The sequence below is a fragment of the Corythoichthys intestinalis genome, chromosome 13 (assembly GCF_030265065.1).
Source record: "Corythoichthys intestinalis isolate RoL2023-P3 chromosome 13, ASM3026506v1, whole genome shotgun sequence".
Lineage (NCBI taxonomy): Eukaryota > Metazoa > Chordata > Actinopteri > Syngnathiformes > Syngnathidae > Corythoichthys > Corythoichthys intestinalis.
Window position 1 is genome coordinate 17,940,486 of NC_080407.1, and position 18,526 is coordinate 17,959,011.

General features: G+C 40.0%; 1 protein-coding gene across 4 annotated transcripts in view; it reads left to right on the forward strand.

Moving 5' to 3' along the window:
* trim24 (tripartite motif containing 24) overlaps positions 1-18,507 on the forward strand; it is a 25,653-nt gene extending 7,146 nt beyond the window's left edge. Inside the window, exons 5-19 of one of the 4 annotated variants that reach the window (XM_057853905.1) lie at positions 756-872; positions 933-1,047; positions 1,117-1,263; positions 1,340-1,454; positions 8,071-8,207; positions 8,331-8,561; positions 8,636-8,698; positions 8,777-8,891; positions 8,965-9,022; positions 10,572-10,698; positions 10,775-11,043; positions 13,422-13,533; positions 13,603-13,668; positions 13,740-13,901; positions 17,275-18,507. In XM_057853905.1, the coding sequence (XP_057709888.1) occupies positions 756-872; positions 933-1,047; positions 1,117-1,263; positions 1,340-1,454; positions 8,071-8,207; positions 8,331-8,561; positions 8,636-8,698; positions 8,777-8,891; positions 8,965-9,022; positions 10,572-10,698; positions 10,775-11,043; positions 13,422-13,533; positions 13,603-13,668; positions 13,740-13,901; positions 17,275-17,808 (2,368 nt within the window). In that variant the 3' untranslated portion in view covers positions 17,809-18,507. Of the gene's footprint in view, positions 1-755; positions 873-932; positions 1,048-1,116; positions 1,264-1,339; positions 1,455-8,070; positions 8,208-8,312; positions 8,562-8,635; positions 8,699-8,776; positions 8,892-8,964; positions 9,023-10,571; positions 10,699-10,774; positions 11,044-13,421; positions 13,534-13,602; positions 13,669-13,739; positions 13,902-17,274 lie in introns of all 4 variants that reach the window. The other 3 variants (XM_057853904.1, XM_057853906.1, XM_057853907.1) reach the window with 3 other exon arrangements.
* The last annotated feature ends 19 nt before the right edge of the window (positions 18,508-18,526 follow it).

Consider the following 18,526-nt stretch of genomic DNA (forward strand, 5'->3'; position numbering starts at 1 on the left):
CAACCATTTTAAAAGGAGTACTTATTTATCTCAGCAATACAATAAAATTTACACTGGTGGAATGTATTCCACATTTTCTGGACACAAAGTGTCTTTAGAAGTAAGACTTATTTTAAGCAATATACTTTGTTTTCACAGTGTTACCTCCCTTGTGTAACTCTTTGAGTCACAGGTGGAAATCACATCTGCTCTTAATCACTTTTAACTTGTGGCATTTTTTGCCGAAAATATCAAAAAAAACAACACCGTCACACACACACTCATTACAGCGCGCGCACTTTCTTCTCTCCCTGCCCGCACACACGCCTGTCGGCTCCCAGGCAGCACTTGCAACAAAAGATTTCTGTACTATTTCGCATGTTTGTAGTGTTACCGCTGTACTTAGTCATGGTTTTACACGTTCTGCATATGAAATACATGTTAGCTAATTAGCTTAGCGCTGGGCGCTAACGATTAACATCTCGAAAACCACAACAATAAAGGATAAACAGGTAAGAGGGTTCGTGTACTCACCTCTTATAGACGCACACAGGTCTTAGCAACACACTCAGGATATTTTTCAATTGAAATGCCTTAAAACTACTGCTGGACATCTGAAAGACAAGGAGCAACAAACTATCTCTCTTCCCCTCTCTGAGTGAAAATCATCGTTTTTGAACCTTTATGAATTGTAATCGAATCGTCACGTGTCGAATCGCGATGCATGTAATGATCGATTTTTTTTGGGAACTCCTAACAATATTCATTGTATCCAGTTACCAGTTTTTAGAGGACGCGTACAGGCATCACAGGCAATATCTGGAGAACATGACGCTGAAGTTGCAAGACAAAAGAAAGGCCATCGAGGAGATCTCGTCCTCGATAAGCAACGGGTAATTATCGTAGCGGATCGACGCTGTCGACTCGGTTGTGAACTCTCGGAAATTTTTCAGACTGCAGCAAGTTGAAGAAAACCGAAAGTCTGTCACAAATGAAATCAAGAAGGCCATCTGCAACCTGATTATGGAGATCAACAGGAAGGGAAAAGTTCTAGCCAACCAGCTCGAGGTTGGTTTGAAACTTCAAATCGCTCTAATTTTTTGACAATTTGCTTATTAAAGCTATATTTTCCCCAAGTCACTTACTAAAGACCACGAGCTAGTTCTGAAAAAGCAGCAGGATGAAATCAATGTACTCCGTCGGCAACTGGACCACGTGATTAATTTCACGACGTGGGCCACGGCCAACCACAGTGGAACGGCGTTGCTTTACTGCAAGAGACTTGTGAGTGGAGAGTCCACGTCGAAAGCAATTCTTCGCTTTTTCACGTGGTTGTTTACACGAGGTGTTGTCCTTTCAGATTCTATTTCAGATCCACTATCTAATGGGCGCCAGATGCAATTCCTCAATCATTCCTCAGAGTTCTGTCCGCTTCCAGTGTCGCTCCGGTTTCTGGGCTACAAACGTCGATCTCGGTGAGTTGCGGTCGCTGTGGAATAGATTTCACTTTCAGTTGATGGGGGTCGGGCCCGATCCGTAGGGGGCCGATTTTCAAAAACTTCAAATATTTTCAAAACCAAAGCCGGTAGCAACCTAAACAAAACAGGAACCTCCCTTAGGCATATAAGAGTCTCCATGAGTAGCGACATAAAAAAAATTCTAAGTCGTTCCCGAATAAAATCCTGATTAATTATTTTTTTATACAATTATAATGAAACTTAAAATGGCTATAAAATTCTCAAATTTTACGCTAGCTGCACAAAAATCACCAAATGCAGAGATAATCACTAGAGCTGGGAATCTCTGGGCACCTAACGATTCGATTGCGATTACGATTCAGAGGCTCCGATTCGATTATAAAACGATTATTGATGCACCCCCCTCCCTTTTTAATTTTTTTTTTTTTTTTTATGTTTTGTACATTAGTACACAAAATTGTTCAAAAATACTCTCAGGCTAAACCACACTACTATTTCAGTATCAAGTTAACATATAGCAGTAAACAAATATACAAAAATAACATTAAATAAAAAACTCCTGTCCCCATTCTGTATCAGCAGCTTTAAACTACATTCAATTAATTTAATGTTGTGAATCAACCGTTAAATTTGTTAAAATTGCTCCCGTTATTCCATAATTTGCCTTTTGTCTACTTTCGACATGTGAAAGTTTTAAAACTATTTTAAAGATAGATTCAAGTCAATATTTTACCGATTTAGGAGTATTTTAGATAAAAAAGTTAATTAGGTTTGCTTGGAAGGTTCGCTACAACAGCCTTGCAGGGAAGTGTACTGCTTTAAGATGGCGGCCGTTTATAACGCCCGCATCTAGCTTTTTGTAGATGTGCTGCTAACACTACCAAATCTATATTGTATCTAGTCCTATATAAATGATATTTACCGTAACATTATATGGATGTACTTGTAGCAGCTTTTCGGCAGCAGTCAGGTATGTTGTTGTGTTTTTTTTATCTCGTTGCATGAGTTGAGCTAGAGCCGTGAGTTGAGCATTGGCATTACCCGAGGGGCCGGGTAATGGGAAGCATGATGTTTAGCTACTCTCGCTCCGTTCCGTCCCGAAGACCGCGCGGCGCGCTGAGTGTTGTGTACTTCCGCTTTACTTCGCATATTTCAGTAATCGGAATTTGGATGTTTGTGAATCGTTCTCGAATCTTCCACGGCCGAATCGCGGATAATCTAAGAATCGGAAATTTTGCACACCTCTAATAATCACCTATATTTTGAAGATCAATAGCAATATTTAACATATCGTGTATAGGTTTTTGCCCAAAATAGCAACTTAATATTTTTATGCAGCTAATAATTCACTCAATTTTCACATCAGACACTTAATACTTGAAGAGAGCATGCAGAATCATCTCAATTTTACTCAACAAAAGCAAAATTTGAATTTTTCCATATACAATCACAAGTTATTTAGGTTGAATTCTGCTATTGTGTAGAGGAACACAATCATGGCAAACAACACAAACACAAACATGGCGGCGTTCACAAAACAAAGAGCTTTTTAAGTTGAAAATTCTTGTAAATAAATACTTAAATCGCAGAATTCCTATTGATATGAACGTAAAACAGTCTAGATTCTTGGTTAAAAGCAAAAAACCGGGCAGTTATTGTTCATTTTACGTTGATATTTCAAGCTATTAGGCTTTTGTGAAATCCAACAGGCAGATAAATGCGTAAATTGCAGAATTTCTATAGATATGAACATAAAACAGTCTACATTCTTGGTTAAAAGCAAAAAAAAGGGCAGTTATCGTTCATTTTCTGTTTGTATTTCAAGCTAAAGTTGCGTTATTGTGTAATCCAACATGTCGGCCATCACAAAAAAGAGCTTTTTAAGTTGAAAATTCTTGGAAATAAACGCGTAAATCCAGGAATTTCTATAGGTAGGAAGGTAAAACAGTCTAAATTCTTGGGTAAAAGCAAAAAATGGGCAGTTATCATTCATTTTACGTAAATATTTCAAGCTAAAGTTACGGTATTGTGTAATCAAACATGGCGGCCATCACATCGCAGAGCTTTTTAAGTTGAAAATTCTTGTACATAAATGCTTAAATTGCGAAATTTCTATAGATATGAACGTAAAACAGTATAGATTCTTGGTTAAAACTTAAAAGCAAACAAAAAAATTGGCAATTGTCATTCATTTTATGGAAATATTTTAAGCTAAAGTTAGCTCTTGTGAAGATACAAAATCCAACATGGCAGCCGTCACAAACCAAAGAGTTTTTAAGTTGAAAATTCATGTAAATAAATGCTTTAATCCCGAAATTTCTATAGATATGAACGTGAAACAGTCTAAATTCTTGGTTAAAAGCAAAAAAATGGGCAGTTCTATTTCATTCCTCCTGACCGCCAGAGGGCGGTGCTTAGCACCTGGATAGCTACGTGTGCGCAGCACAAAGGTCGAGAATAAAATGCCAACAAAGTCACGCCAGTGGGCGTGACCTGGGTGACGTCACAGGCCAATAAGGCACCCACTCACCCAGCACTAGTTCCTTTTCGGAATGTACTCGCATCAGCGAAGGTGGTATTTCCATGTTTTCCCACGCTTGCCGGAAGCCTTGAAACCAACTTGGTTGGAGCTACGTGGGTTACGTCCTCCTGAGGCTGCAGGCGGCTGGACTATCGCTTTCCTAAACTTCTTCGGTTACATATTATTGTATTATTGTGCGTATATTTCGCCTCGGGCCCACACCGGCTAATGTGTCACCGCGGTTGTTTCTTCCGAACCCGACCCGGGTTGTCGACTGTTTAGGCTGAGAGTGTTCTCGCTCCGCGCCGTTATTTTGTGCTGTGAGTGTTATTCGCTCCTTGCATTTATACAACGGGAATGCGTGAGTGTGTTTTCGCTCCGCGCCTCCTCCATCTGTAACTGAGTGTCTTCTATGCTTTGATTTCTTTGGTTTGAGCCTCATTACTGTGGACTGGTCCTTGAGTGTTATTCGCTCTGGGTACGACTCGCTCCGGAGTTCGTGAGTGCGGCTCGCGCTGTGTGTACATATGTCGGGGCCGCTAGTGAACGCGTGTAATCGCTGTTTAGCCCACCTGAGCCCGGAAGACGGACACGCTTTATGCCCGTTGTGTCTGGGCGCTGAGCATTTAAGGAAGGCACTCACCGACGAAGCGTGTCTTCACTGTGTCTGCATCTCGTTGTCAGAAAGGTCCGCTAGACTGGCTATGTTGGAAAATGGTATTCCTCACGAAACGTTGGCGTCGAGCCCGAAAAAGACGACCAAGCGCCATAAGACGCAGCATATTGAGGCCACCTCATCAAAGAAAGCTTGTGATAGCGGCCACATGCTATCTGCTAAAGTTGACACTTTAGCTTCTGAGTTTGCTCAGATTAAATCATTGCTTCTGAGTTTACAGCCTGGGGGGGATGTGAGTGCAACCGCGGGTGTCATTGAAAGCGTGCCTGAGCAGGTGCACCGCAGTGACGTCGGCCCCTCAGTGGCGGACTTTGACGCATCTGAGTCCCTACCCCCAAAATCCAGGTCCTGGTTTGTCTTTCATAAAGCAAACGGTTCAGTTAGCCCTTTCACAACTGGACATTGAGACTCTACCAGCTGAGAATTCGGTTTCTAGTACCTTCTTTAAGACCGCTCAAAAACCGCAATTCTGTGTGCCTGCTTCGCTACCCTATATCAAAGAGCTTCAGCTTTGCTGGGCAGATCCTAAGTCATCCACCCACTTGTCCCAGGACTGTAGGGCGGCTCAATACGGGTTAAGCAAGATGCCGTCGGTGGACAGCATTGTCGCGAGCCTGATAGTGGACCCGGCGGATGCTGCCCGCGCGGAGGCTCGGTGCCCGCGCTCTCAGTGCCGGGTGACTGATGAGCTCCTTACCAAGGCCTATGTTGTTGCGGCTCGGATTGGCCGCTTGGGTAATACGTTTTCCCACCTTGCCCTGGCCCTTTCACAGTCATTGAGGGACGCTGGTGTCAATGAGAGTGTTCAGAACCTGAGCGATGCTTCCCTCCAGACGTTCGCATATATGTCCAGGGAGCTTGGCAGGCTCATGTCAACACTTACTGTGGCCAGACGTCAAGTATGGTTGGCACAGTCTCCTCTGACTGAGTCGTGTAGGGGCGCGCTTCGCACTCTACCTGTTGTGCCGGGTCAGGTGTTTGGCCCAGCGGCCCAACAAACCCTTGAGAGAGCTGTGGAAGCCAACAGGTCCAGGCAAGTGTTTGCTGTCCTGCAGCGAGCTTCCAGGCCCCCCCACAGACGTGCTCCTACCTATCACTCTGCAACCAGAGGTCCACCTGCGCCGAGAACTGCACGTTCGTTCTCTGCGGAAGGACAATCTTCTCAACGGCCTGTTTTTCGGGAGCCGGGAGGAAGACCCCCGAGAGCCGACCGCTTTCCCAGACCTCAACGCAATCACCCCTACAAGCCCTCTACTGCTAGTAGGGGCAAGAATGGTAAAAGCGTCTAGATTCTGGGTTAAAAGCAACAACAAAAAAACAGGCAGTTATCATTCATTTTAAGCAATATTTCAAGCTAGAGTTATGCTGTTGTGTAATCCAACATGGCGGCCGTCACGAAACAAAGAGCTTTTAAGTTGAAAATTCTTGTAAATAAATGCGTAAATCCAGGAATTTCTATAGATATGAACATAAAACAGTCTAGACTCTTGGTTAAAAGCAAAAAACCTGGAAGATATCCATCATTTTACATTAATATTTCAAGCTAAACATAGGCTATTGTTTATGGATGCAAAATCCAACATGGAGGCCGTCACAAAGCGCTTTTAAATTGAAAATTCTTGTAAATAAATACGTAAATACTGGAATTTCTATAGATATGAACGTAAAATAGTCTACATTCTTGGTTCAAAGCAAAATTTTTATGTAAATATTTCAAGCTAAAGTTACGCTATTGTGTAATCCAACGTGGCGGCCATCACAAAACAAAGCGTTTTTTAAGTTGAAAATTCTTGTAAAAAAAAAAAAAAATCAGTGAATTCTGGAATTTCTATAGATATGAACGTAAAACAGTCTAGATTCTTGGTTAAAAGCAAAAAAAATGGGCAATTATCATTCATTTTACGAAATATTTCAAGCTAAAGTTACGCTATTGTGTATGGATACAAAATACAACATGGTGGCTGTCACAAAACAAAGGGCTTTTTAAGTTGAAAATTCTTCTAAATAAATGCGCAAATCCCAGAATTTATATCGATATGAACGTAAAGCCGTCTAGATTCTTGGTAAAAAGCAAAAAAAAACAACAACAAAAAAACGGGCAATTATCATTCATTTTACGTAAATATTTCAAGCTAAAGTTACGCTATTGTGTAATCCAACATGGCAGCTGTCACAAAAGAGAGATTTTTAAGTTGAAGATTCTTGTAAATAAATGCTTAAATCGCAGAATTTTTATAGATATTAACGTAAAACAGTCTAGATTCTTAGTTAAAAGCAAAAAAACTGGCAGTTATCGTTCAACATTTGAAGCTATTTGTCTGTGTAATCCAACATGGCGGCCGTCACAAAAGAAAGCTTTTTAAGTTGAACACTCTTGTAAATAAATACGTAAATCTGGGAATTTCTATAGATATTAACGTAAAACAGTCTAGATTCCTGGTTAAAGGGGAAAAAAAGTGCAGTTATCGTTCATTTTATGTAAATCTTTCAAGCTAAAGTTACGCTATTGTGTAGAGGTACAAAATGCAACATAGTGGCTGTCACGAAACAAAGAGCTTTTTAAGTTGTACATTCTTGCAAATAAATGTGTAAATCCGGGAATTTCTATAGATATGAACGTAAAACAGTCTAGGTTATTGGTTAAAAGCAAAAAACTGGCAGTGATTGTTCATTTTATGTAAATATTTCAAGCAAAAGTTACGCTATTGTGTAGAGATACAAAATCCAACATGGCGGCCATAGCAAAACAAAGAGCTTTTTATGTTGAAAATTCTTGTAAATAAATGTGTAAATCGTGGAATTTCTGTAGATATGAACGTAAAAAAATCTGGATTGTTGGTTAAAAGCAAAAAACGGGCAGTTATCATTCATTTAATGTCAGTATTTCAAGCTAAAGTTGCGGTATTGTGTAATCCAACATGGCGGCCGTCACAAAACAAAGAGCTTTTTAAGTTGAAAATTCTTGTAAATAAATGCGTAAATCCAGGAATTTCTTTAGATATGAATGTAAAACAGTGTAGAGTGTTGGTTTAAAGCAAAAAAACTGGCAGTTATTGTTCATTTTACGTGAATATTTCCAGTAAGTTATGCTAATTTTATCCATTGATTTTTTTATTTTTTTTCGCACAACGTTTCTAAGTGCATGCATGGTGCTATTTACTACAATAATTACCTTGAATCCTGGACAACATCACTTTTGAGACACTGCTTGTATGTAATAAAACCTTCATCCTATTTCCACCTAAATCTGGTGTTACAAATCAGAGTGTTTGATTTTATCACAGTGAAAGCCAACTCAACGTTCTGCCTGGGTCCGCCCCCTATGGGAAGGCGTGGCTTAATCTTGTCAACTGATGGTGGAGTCTATCGTTGTACCATTTCGTCGGTTTACATGACGGCTGACTTGCGAATTATAGGTTCTCTCGTGGTTGAAAGAAGCTCGGTCCAGCCGCCCGTGCCCATCCAACAGGCAGGTCCGCGAGGGGAGGCGGCAACCGGGGCGCTGTTATCCTCTCAGCAGCGCCAAAGCACGCTAGCCCAGCTGCAAATGCAGGTAGGACGGAAGTTTTCACACCAGCTCCACGCACTCACCGGTGCCGTTTGGACAGCGCACCCCGTGAAACGTCCGTTCTTTGCTTCGATAATTCCTCCATCTCAGGTTGAAAAAATTTCCCAGCAGCCCCACAGGCAAGCCGCGTCCAACCACTGGCCGTGGTACCAGAATCCGCGACATCCAGGACCGCACGGCCCTCCGCCGCCGACCAGACCCATTCAGGGAGGCTCCTCCCCTTCGCAGAGCATCAGCGGCTTGACGCAGATGGGACGACGATACGGGAGCGCCCACGCTGCCACCAGGAGTCCCAATTCGTCGTCGTTGCTGCAGAACGCTGGGTTCCCATCTCCTCAGGTGAGATTGAAGAGTGACGGCCCGCCAGGCCTGCTTTAACCACTGTTAAATTTTGCTTCTCATTTACATAACAGGGCACTTTCCGCTACCCACATCCTATGCCGCCTGCAGGGGGTGCACAAGTACCACCTAACCAGGTCGGTTGAATCACCCCAATGTATTTTGAGTGTTACACATTAGTTGTGTTTATTTATTTATTTATTTTTTGTCCCCAGCGAAACCTGGCAGAACTTTCCTATCTGAAGAGGAGTGAAGCTGGCGTTCCCCCACAAACTCTTAACATTGCCCTCACCAGAGCTAACTTCCCCGCAACGACACCAGACAAGCTAGGTAACACAAATCCAGTGCGCTATACAATATTTAACATCGACGTGAGAGAATTTTCCGTCTTTTTCTCGTCAAGTTCAAGGAAGGAACAACTCGCCCATGGTTAAGCCATCATCTTCTGAACGATGCGGAGGGTAAGAATTGAACAATCATGCTGAATATAGTCCTGTTTTCCTGTTTGACTTAGTTAGCTGCATGGGGATGCTTTCACTTCCTGTTAATTTGAGGTCGCTTCCTGTTAATTTTAGGGCATGTTCCGGTCACTTCCTGTTGAAAGTGGGTGACGCCCTGTTCCATTTAAAGGAAAAATGTTCAGTTTTTTTTTTTACAATAACAAAGTACTAAAGCAGAGACTGCTAATGGAACAAGCTAAAGTTTGTATTGTCATTCTATGGGGCTTTCCGTTCGCCTGTAAACGGGACGTTTTTGAAAAAAAAAACAAAAAAATAACATTTTTCCGAATGTATCTAGTCCTACAATTTTTGACCAAATCACGTAATTTGGACATCAAAAATTCTGGGACGGTGAGGGGCATAAAAGTTGGATACAGAATTTGGAAAAATAATTACGGTTCGCCCAAAATTTGCCAAAAACTGTCCCATTCATTTCTAATGGGATGCCAATGACAGACATGTAAATCGAAATTTCCTATTCATTTCCAATGGCATTTACGTTGCATGTACTGGTGCCATTGACAACCATGTATGTTGATTCTATTGATGCCAATGTACTTAGATACCATTGAGGCATATGTAAGTCAATGCAATTGACGGCCATGTATGTCCAAATTTCCCATTCATTTCCAATGGCATTTACATTGAATTGACGCCCATGTACCCCATTTATGTCAACTATATTGATGCCAATGTACATGGATTCCATTGACGCTTTTGTAAGTCGATGCCATTGACGGCCATGTATGTCGAAATTTCCCAGTCATTTCCAATTGCATTTACATTGCATTGACACGCATGTACACAGATACCATTGACGGCCATCTATGTCAATTCTATTGATGCCAATGTACTCGGATTCCATTGACGCATATGTAAGTAAATGCCATTGACAGCCATGTATGTCCAAATTCCCCATTCATTTCCAATGGCATTTACATTGCATTGACACACATGTACACAGATGCCATTGTCGGCTATGTATGTCGATTCTATTGATGCCAATGTACTCGGATTCCATTGACGCATATGTAAGTCGACAGCCATGTACGTCCAAATTTCCCATTCATTTCCAATGGCATTTACATTGCATTGATGCCCATGTACAGATGCCATTGACAGCCATGTATGTCAATTCAATTGATGCCAATGTACTTGGATTCCATTGACTCATATGTAAGTCGATGCCATTGACGGCCATGTATGTCCAAATTTCCCATTCATTTCCAATGGCAGAAAAACCTGTGTGGTTGTGATTTTTGACCAAAAACTTACCGTTACATCCCATTGACTTTCAACTGGCACCCATGTAAGTCCATGCCATTGACAGCATGCAACAAGAGGTGTCCCTGAAATCAAAAGGAAGTGACCAGATAGATCTGTATCAATCACAGCAAAGCCCCATCGAGATTTTTCCATAAATTGCAGTTTCTAGTTAAAAATATCATTTGACGAAAACGGTGGATGAATGTCAGATTCCAAAATTCCAGTTTTTCTGTTGTCCACAAAGGCCAGCGACCTGGAAGCCGAATACCGAAATGTCGTCCGCTCCCGTGGCCAAGCGACGAAAACGATCGTCCCCCGGGCCCGTTATCGTCATCAAGGACGAACCGGAGGATGAAGACGAAGTTCGTTTTGTAAGGACGAACCTGTCTTTAAGGATTTCGTTGTTTCCTTTACACAAATATGACGACTCTTGTCTTTATCTCATAGGTGCAGTCCAGTCTTCCAGATAGCAGCACGGGGGCATGTCCCACGCTCCAGCTCAAAATCGGCGCCCCTTACTCCACCCAGCAGGCGACGGATCCCCGCCCTCAGCCGGGAATGCAGCCCGGCTCCGGAGGCAAAGTTCCGGCGGAGGATGACCCCAACGAAGACTGGTGCGCTGTTTGCCAGAATGGCGGAGAACTACTGTGCTGCGACAAGTGTCCCAAAGTTTTCCATCTGTCCTGCCACATTCCTGTACTCAATGAGTCCCCGAGGTATAAAAACATTAACTTGTGATTGCCGGAATTGTACCGTAAAATAAAAATGTCACTCCGACAGTCGACAGGGTTTTCGCGGGTCATTAAAAAGCATAATAAGTCATTAAATGGATTTTGTCAAAATTCAGGCTCAAACAAAAACTTACTTTATGTTAGCCGAAACAGGGAGCAGCTGGATTCAGTCATGTTGAATGAGTTATGTCATATTTACTGATGCCATTTGAGGGTAGTGTATGCACCAAATCAAGTAAAACACTTTCATAACAAACCATTACCACACTGCTCTAATTAAACAAGTCCTCGAAGCAGCAAAATTTGATTTAAAGCTTTTTTCTAATCGAATTACTCGAGTTAATCGATTAATCATTGCAGTATTGAACTCGAGTAATCCAATTAGGAAGAACGCTTCGAATTAGATTTTGCTGCTTCAAGGATTCGTTTAGAGTTGCGTTGTAATAGTTTGTTTTGAAAGTGTTGCATTTAGTTTTATTGATTTGGGTGGATATACTGCCCTCATGTGGCAACAGTGAATATGATTTAACTCATTTAACATGGCTGAATCCAGCTGCTCCCGGTTAAAACCAACATTACGAAAGTTTTTTTTTGAGCTAATGTTTTTGTAATGCATTCGTAATTTAGTTTATAGGTATAGTTAGCCGTTTCTCTGTGGGAATATGAGTTTAAGCGATTTGCGATTAAGTATTGTTTAAAAAAAAATAATAATTTTTTTTTAAGCTAGCGGACTTTTGCTATGCAAGCTAGCCATTTGTTCTTTTGTTGTGCTTTGATCCTCTTTTTTTTTGTTATACGGTTTGAGGCTGAGTTCAGGTATTTTAATTTATTTTTATATGCCTTTATTGCTCTTGTGCACTGCCCTCTAGTGGCAACAGTCAAACAGTTTTTGTTTGAGCTAAATTTTTGGTTCATAAATCTATAACTTGGTTTATAAAGTAGCTTTTTGTAGGAATATGTGTTTGAACAATTTGTTAGGAGCATTGTAAAAAAAAAAGAAAAAGTTGGCATTTTATAGCATTTAAGCTATAAGTTTGTTTTGAAAGTGTTTGCATTTAGTTTTGATTTGGGTGGATACACTGCCCTCAATTGGCAACAGTGAATATGACAACTAATTTAACATGGCTTAATCCAGCTGCTGCCTGTTAAGACCAACATTAGGGAAGTTTATGTTTGCGCTAATGTTTTTTATTTATGTTTTCGTAATTTAGTTTCTAGGTATATTTAGCCATTTTTCTGTGGGAATATGTGTTTGAACGATTTGTTCAGAGCATTGTTAAAAAAAAAAAAAAACTTAGTATTTTATAACATTTAAGCTAGCAGGGCTAGCTAGTGTTGTAATGGTTTGTTTTGAAAGTGTTTGCATTTAGTTTTATTGATTTGGGTGGACCGTTTGAGTCTAAGTTCAGGCATTGTAATTTATTTTTAAATGCGTTTATTGCTCTTGTGCGCTGCCATCTAGTGGCAACAGTCAGTTTTTGTTTGCGCTAATGTTTATTTTAATGCATTAGTAATTTAATATCTAGGTATATTTAGCCATTTTTTTTGTTTTGTGTGGCAGTATGAGTTTGAAGGATTTGTTGAACAAAAAAACAAAAAAAACATAGCATTTAGGCTAGCAAATTTTTGCTATGCAAGTTAGCCAATTGTTCTTTTGTAGTAGTTTGATCTTCATTCATGATTTTTTTTTTAATACCGTTTGAGGCCAAGATCAGGTATTTTAATTATTGCTCTTGTGAATTGAAAGTGCAACTCTGCATTGTTTAAAAAAGACACTCGGTAAGTTTAGTTTGTATTCGCTTTTCATGCTCTTTTGAAAATGCACTGGTCTTGAAAAACTATTTTGCACTATTTTGATTCCAATACAAAAATAGCGGTGCAATACAGGCAATTTTTCCATAACTTCAGTTGAAATTGTACAGATTTTTCACAGAATGCTTATTGGAAAACCTCGGAAGTTGTTACATTTATCATTATTAAAGTGTCCAGAGGTGCTCCACAACCATGACCGCATATAATGTTTTATATCTGATATCAAACAATATCAGGACAATATCAGGATATCGGTTGAAAAGTAATTATCGGACAAATCTACTTACAGTTTGTGTGTGTGAAACTTTCTGCAATTGGGTAAGGGCAACTGAGAGAAAAAAAACCCCCAAAAAAACCTGGTCGAGCGTGCTGACTGTTGAGCTAACTTTAGCCGTTGCTTTTTTTGTCCTGTCTAGTTTTCAAGTAGCTAACAGTATTGAAGGGTGTAGCGCGAATTTAAAAAACAGCTCATTACTGATACGGCGAGTTTCTTGGTGAGTTTTTAAAACTTTTAAAACAGTAATCGACTTGTGTCGTTATGTCTCTCACAGTGGCGAGTGGTTTTGCTCCTTCTGCCGAGACCTGGTCTCACCGGAAATGCTGTACGAGTGCGACAACAATGACATGCAGGGTCCTGAAAGACTACCACCTGTTGACCAACGGGTGCGCTTTGACTTCTCACTCACGTTTTTTCCAAAGCTTCCACCCCTCATTATTTTTACTAATTTGCAGACATGTGAGCGGTTGCTTCTACTTCTCTTCTGTAGTGACTTCAGCGCTCACTTCCAGCATGCATCGGTAGGACTCCACAAAGAGTGAATGAAAATGACAATTCTGGTAACGTGTCTTATTATTTTTCTCTTCTGCAGGAGTCCAAGAGATATAAAGAGGTGATTGTGAATCCAGTGGATTTATCTCTAGTCAAGAAGAAGCTGGAGTGGAAGGCACGCGACGAGGAACGTTACAGCACTCCCGAAGAGTTTGTCGCAGATGTGAGGCTTATATTCATGAATTGTGCCAAGTACTATAAGGTAAGTGGATGCAGTATTGTAGGAAAGTGCAAGAAATGTATGGGTTTGGATTAGTGCCGCAATGATTAATTCGATTAGAAAAAAGCTTCGAATCAAATGTTGCTGCTTTGAGTATTTGTTTAATTCGAGTGGCGTTGTAATAGCTTGTTTTGAAAGTGTTTGCATTTAGTTTTATTGATTTGGGTGAATACACTGCCCTCAAGTGGCAACAGTGAATATGACATAACTCATTTAACATGGTTGAATCCAGCTGCTCCCAGGTAAGACAAACATAAGGTAAGTTTTTGTTTGAGCTAATGTTTTTTTTAGTGCATTCTAGGGCTGTCCCAAACGACTAATTTTCTCCCGATTAGTCAGCCGACTATTTTTACGATTGGTCGACTAATCTAATAATAATTTTTTTTTTTTTTTTTTTTTTTTTTTAACTAATTTAGCAATGAAATTTTTGTTGACGCTTATCAATTCACAAAAAACATATTGGAACACTCAAATTATTTATTAAAGTACAAATAAACACGTAAATAACAATAATAAATCACAAATAAACAATGAGTTCAAATGCTGATAGAATTAACTAGTGTAGCATCCCGATTGAAAAGATGGTCTCTTAAACTGATGGTTTACAACTTTTATTCCATCCTTGATGTAAACACACTGTAAGAGCTACGGTGCACACAAATAAAGCAACACAATTAGAAATTAACAAAAACTTTTCACCTTTTTCCTTTTAAACCTTATTTATATATCAATGAATTGCCTATATGAATTGCCTTTACCTTATTACCTTATCATTGACAATCTCTCCCTTGAGTGCAATGACTGTATATACTGTATATATTTATGATCTTTTAACCTTATATAATTTTCTATACATTAAAATAAACCATAACATGAAATAAACCTTTCAATTAGCATTAAGAACAATACTAATAGCACTTATAGGCCCATTGTCAATGAAACATTATTATTTAGTAAGGCGACAGCACCCTCTGGTGTACAAAAAATGAAGGAAAAAAAAATTACAAACTGCGTGAAGGCGCTTGAGTTGTTTATTCACGGCCGACACGCAGCCAAGCTTGGCACTGAACAGACAGGACAGAAGAGTGTACTCTCCTTTGTTTCTTTGAAATAAGTCAATGTTTTGGACACTCTGGTGCGCTTTTTTTTTGGCTTTGTGCCGCTTTCCCCGCTTGCAAACAGAGCATCCGACATTCTAACTTTCCACGCATATATTTTTTTTAACCCTTCATTAACTGTCGACGGGATGTGGTGCTCGTCGACAGATTTACGTCATCGATGACGTCGACTATGTCGACTAGTCGGGACAGCTCTAGTGCATTCATAATTTAGTTTACAGGTATATTTATAATATGTGTTTGAACGATTTGTTTAGAGCATTGTAGAATTTTTTTTTTTTTTTAGCATTTTATAGCATTTAAGCTAGCGGACCTTTGCTATGCAACGAATGCCAACGAATGTGATCATCGTTTTTTTGCCGGCAAGCTATGAGCAGTCCCGTTTGGGTCCTTGTTTTTGTGTAATGTGAGGCTGCGCGTTTAACACCTATGAAGTAATTACAGTCAATTTAAATATAGACTACTGCTAGGTTCAACTACTGAAGCAGTAACTGCATAAAACAAAAAAAAATGACACAGACGAGTAATGGTTTTGAACTGCTGGCCTGTTTTATGTACAAACAAAACACACACAATAGACATACAATTAACATAAAAATGAATAAAAATACAAATTTCAAGTTACCGTCAAGTGAAGTCAACACCAGTGCAATGCCTCACAAGGGGACATTTTGCAACGTCCTACGTTCCATTAACCACCAATTCTCGGTTTACAACAATCGTGCGACATAAATGTCATGTATTAAACACTTTTAACATACACTCACCAATACAATATAAACTAAAATATATACCAAATATACCGTAATTTTTAGACTAAAAACCGCCACTATTTTAACTCATTTTGAAATCTGCGGCTTATAGTCCAGTGCGGCATTTTTAAAATTATTTATCTGGGTTAATAGGTAACACTTTATTTGACGGCGGCATCATAAGACAACCATAAGACCGTCATAATTATGACATGACACTATCATGGGCATTAATGAATGCTTATGACAGATGTCATTAAGTTTCATCCGGCAAATGATGTCACTAACTCAATTTATGTCCAGCTCGGATCTTTTACACCCATTCAAAAGTGAGATAATTTCCTGGATGACACAAAATGACATCTGTCATAAGCATTCATTAATGCTCATGGCAGTGTCATGTCATAATTATGATGGTCTCATGACAGTTTTATGGCGCCACTGTCAAATAGTGTTACCAAATACCATAACTAGCAATGAACGAAACAACTGGAACAGTAACTGAAGAAATACTTAGCACAGTACATGAATTACGATTGTTATTTACATCTGTAGTGCTGAAATGCATGCTAGGAGGCATGTTGGATGACAACAGTGTTGACAGCAGGTGGCAGTAGTGGTTGACTGTCGCCCCCAAGGAAGCAGTGATGGCCAAATGAAGCTTCTTGAAGCAATGAAGCTTTGCAGCCTATTGGTTCATAGCTTCACGGTGGTTCATTTGGTCTTAATGACAGTCGTATGATGCCGCCGTCAAATAAATTGTTACCGATTAATATATTTGGGTGTAAATATCCCATAATACAGTGAGGAAAGCCGCAGCTTATAGTCCAGTGTTGCTTATCTATGAACAAATGCCATTGTCGTGTCAAATTTGGTGGGTGGCGGCTTATAGTCAGGTTTGTCTTATAGTCCGAAAATTACGGTAATCGATTAAAATCGATTCATAAATTAGTTGCCAACGAATTTGACAATCGATTTTTAAGCAGTCCCGTTTGGGTCCTTGTCTGTGTGTAATGTGAGGCTGTGTGCGTACATGCCAGTGTTAGAGCAAGAGAGAGAGTTCACTGCTACACTCAGGTTGAGTTGCTGAATCAACATTATTACAAAATGTTGAGCATTAGATTGTCTTTTGTGTTGTCAGATATTTAAATTAGCACTTGAGTTATTGTTAAACAGTAAAGTTGAAAGTCAATTTTTTTAGATAAAGAAACCGCACACATAAACCTATTCATATAACAGCTTAGAGTCTCAACACAAACTCCCATTCAAACTATAAATTGACATACAAGAGAATGTGTTTTGTAATGGGATTTTGTCTTCATTGTTACTTACAGCATGCCTAAAACAACGTCAAGTTAAACTGTAAAGGGCGTTGAATAAGTGACATTTATCCGATTAATTGTGTAATTAATTGGCGGATTAATCAATTATAAAAATAATTGTTCGTTTTAAGCCTACATACATCTTATCTTTTGTTAATTTCAGGCGAACACAGGAGTGGGCAGTGCCGGCTTGTACTTGGAGGACTACTTTGAGGAGCAGCTGAAGATGCTGTACCCTGACAAGACTTTCCCTGGAGGAAGGGAAGAAGGGATGATCCCACCACTGGAGGACGAGATCGACGATGAAGAGGAGCAGAAGTGTCAGGACAAAGAGGCTAGTCCGCCCGAGAACGCCATCCCACCTGCGGAGGAAGCTGCAGACGACAATTTAAAAACTAAAGAGCAGACTACCGGCATAAGCGGAATAGGAACGCAGACAAAAGTCGCTGCCGGGGATGAAAAAGAGCAACTTTCCAAGGAAAATGTCAAGCAAGATGATAAAGCGGAAGTGAAACCCTTCGTTCCCGCGGTCGAGGAACCAATCAGCTCTCCGAAAGAATTAAGCAACGCCCTTGCTAGCGAACAGACTTCCAACCAGACATCTGATGTAACAGAAAACCAGGAACGCACACAAGAAAATGTCCCTGCTGAAGAACAAGCAGAAGGCGAGACGGTTCGTCTTCATACGGAAGCATAGAATATTAGACGGTCCAAGTCTTCCATTTTTTGCAATAGAAACCTATAGCATCGCTTGACTGAACAAGCATAGTCAACGGCATTGACGACAGGGTGGACATTTAACTTTTAAGGTCATTGTGACTGATTTCCTTCATTCTGAAGGTGAAAAGCAAGCATATACTTCTCCGTGCACACATGATGAGTCATCTTTTCTTGTTCTTGTCCAATAGGATTACTGCTATCGTTAACGTATTCATGACTGTATGTCCTGTTAAATGAACGTTTGTCAAGTTAAACAACCCTTTTGGAAAAAAAAAAAAAAAACCATGATGTCTTATCTTGCTTTATCTTTAACATTAGCTCATCCCACAAAAAGAAATCAAGCAACAACCTTGGTTTTTTTTATCCTTAATCTTCGCAGGCGCCGCTAACGTCGTTTATCAGCGGTACATAATTCTTAGACTTGAACGTAACTAACTGGTTTCGTGGCCTTGTACTTGTTCCGCTGAACAAGATGATCTTAACGTACATGGAAACTCAAAATTGCCATTAATGCAGTTAGTGTTTAACAATTTAACTCTGAAGTCTTTTTTTGTATTGTGTAAGCATAGACTTCATAATATACTGACGGGGCACAGGGACCGATTAATAGGGGGCCTGCATTGTTGATCGTGGCAGTCAAAGCTGACCGAGTGCAATTACAGACAAAGAGCTTTTTCCGTTGAAAATTCTTGTGA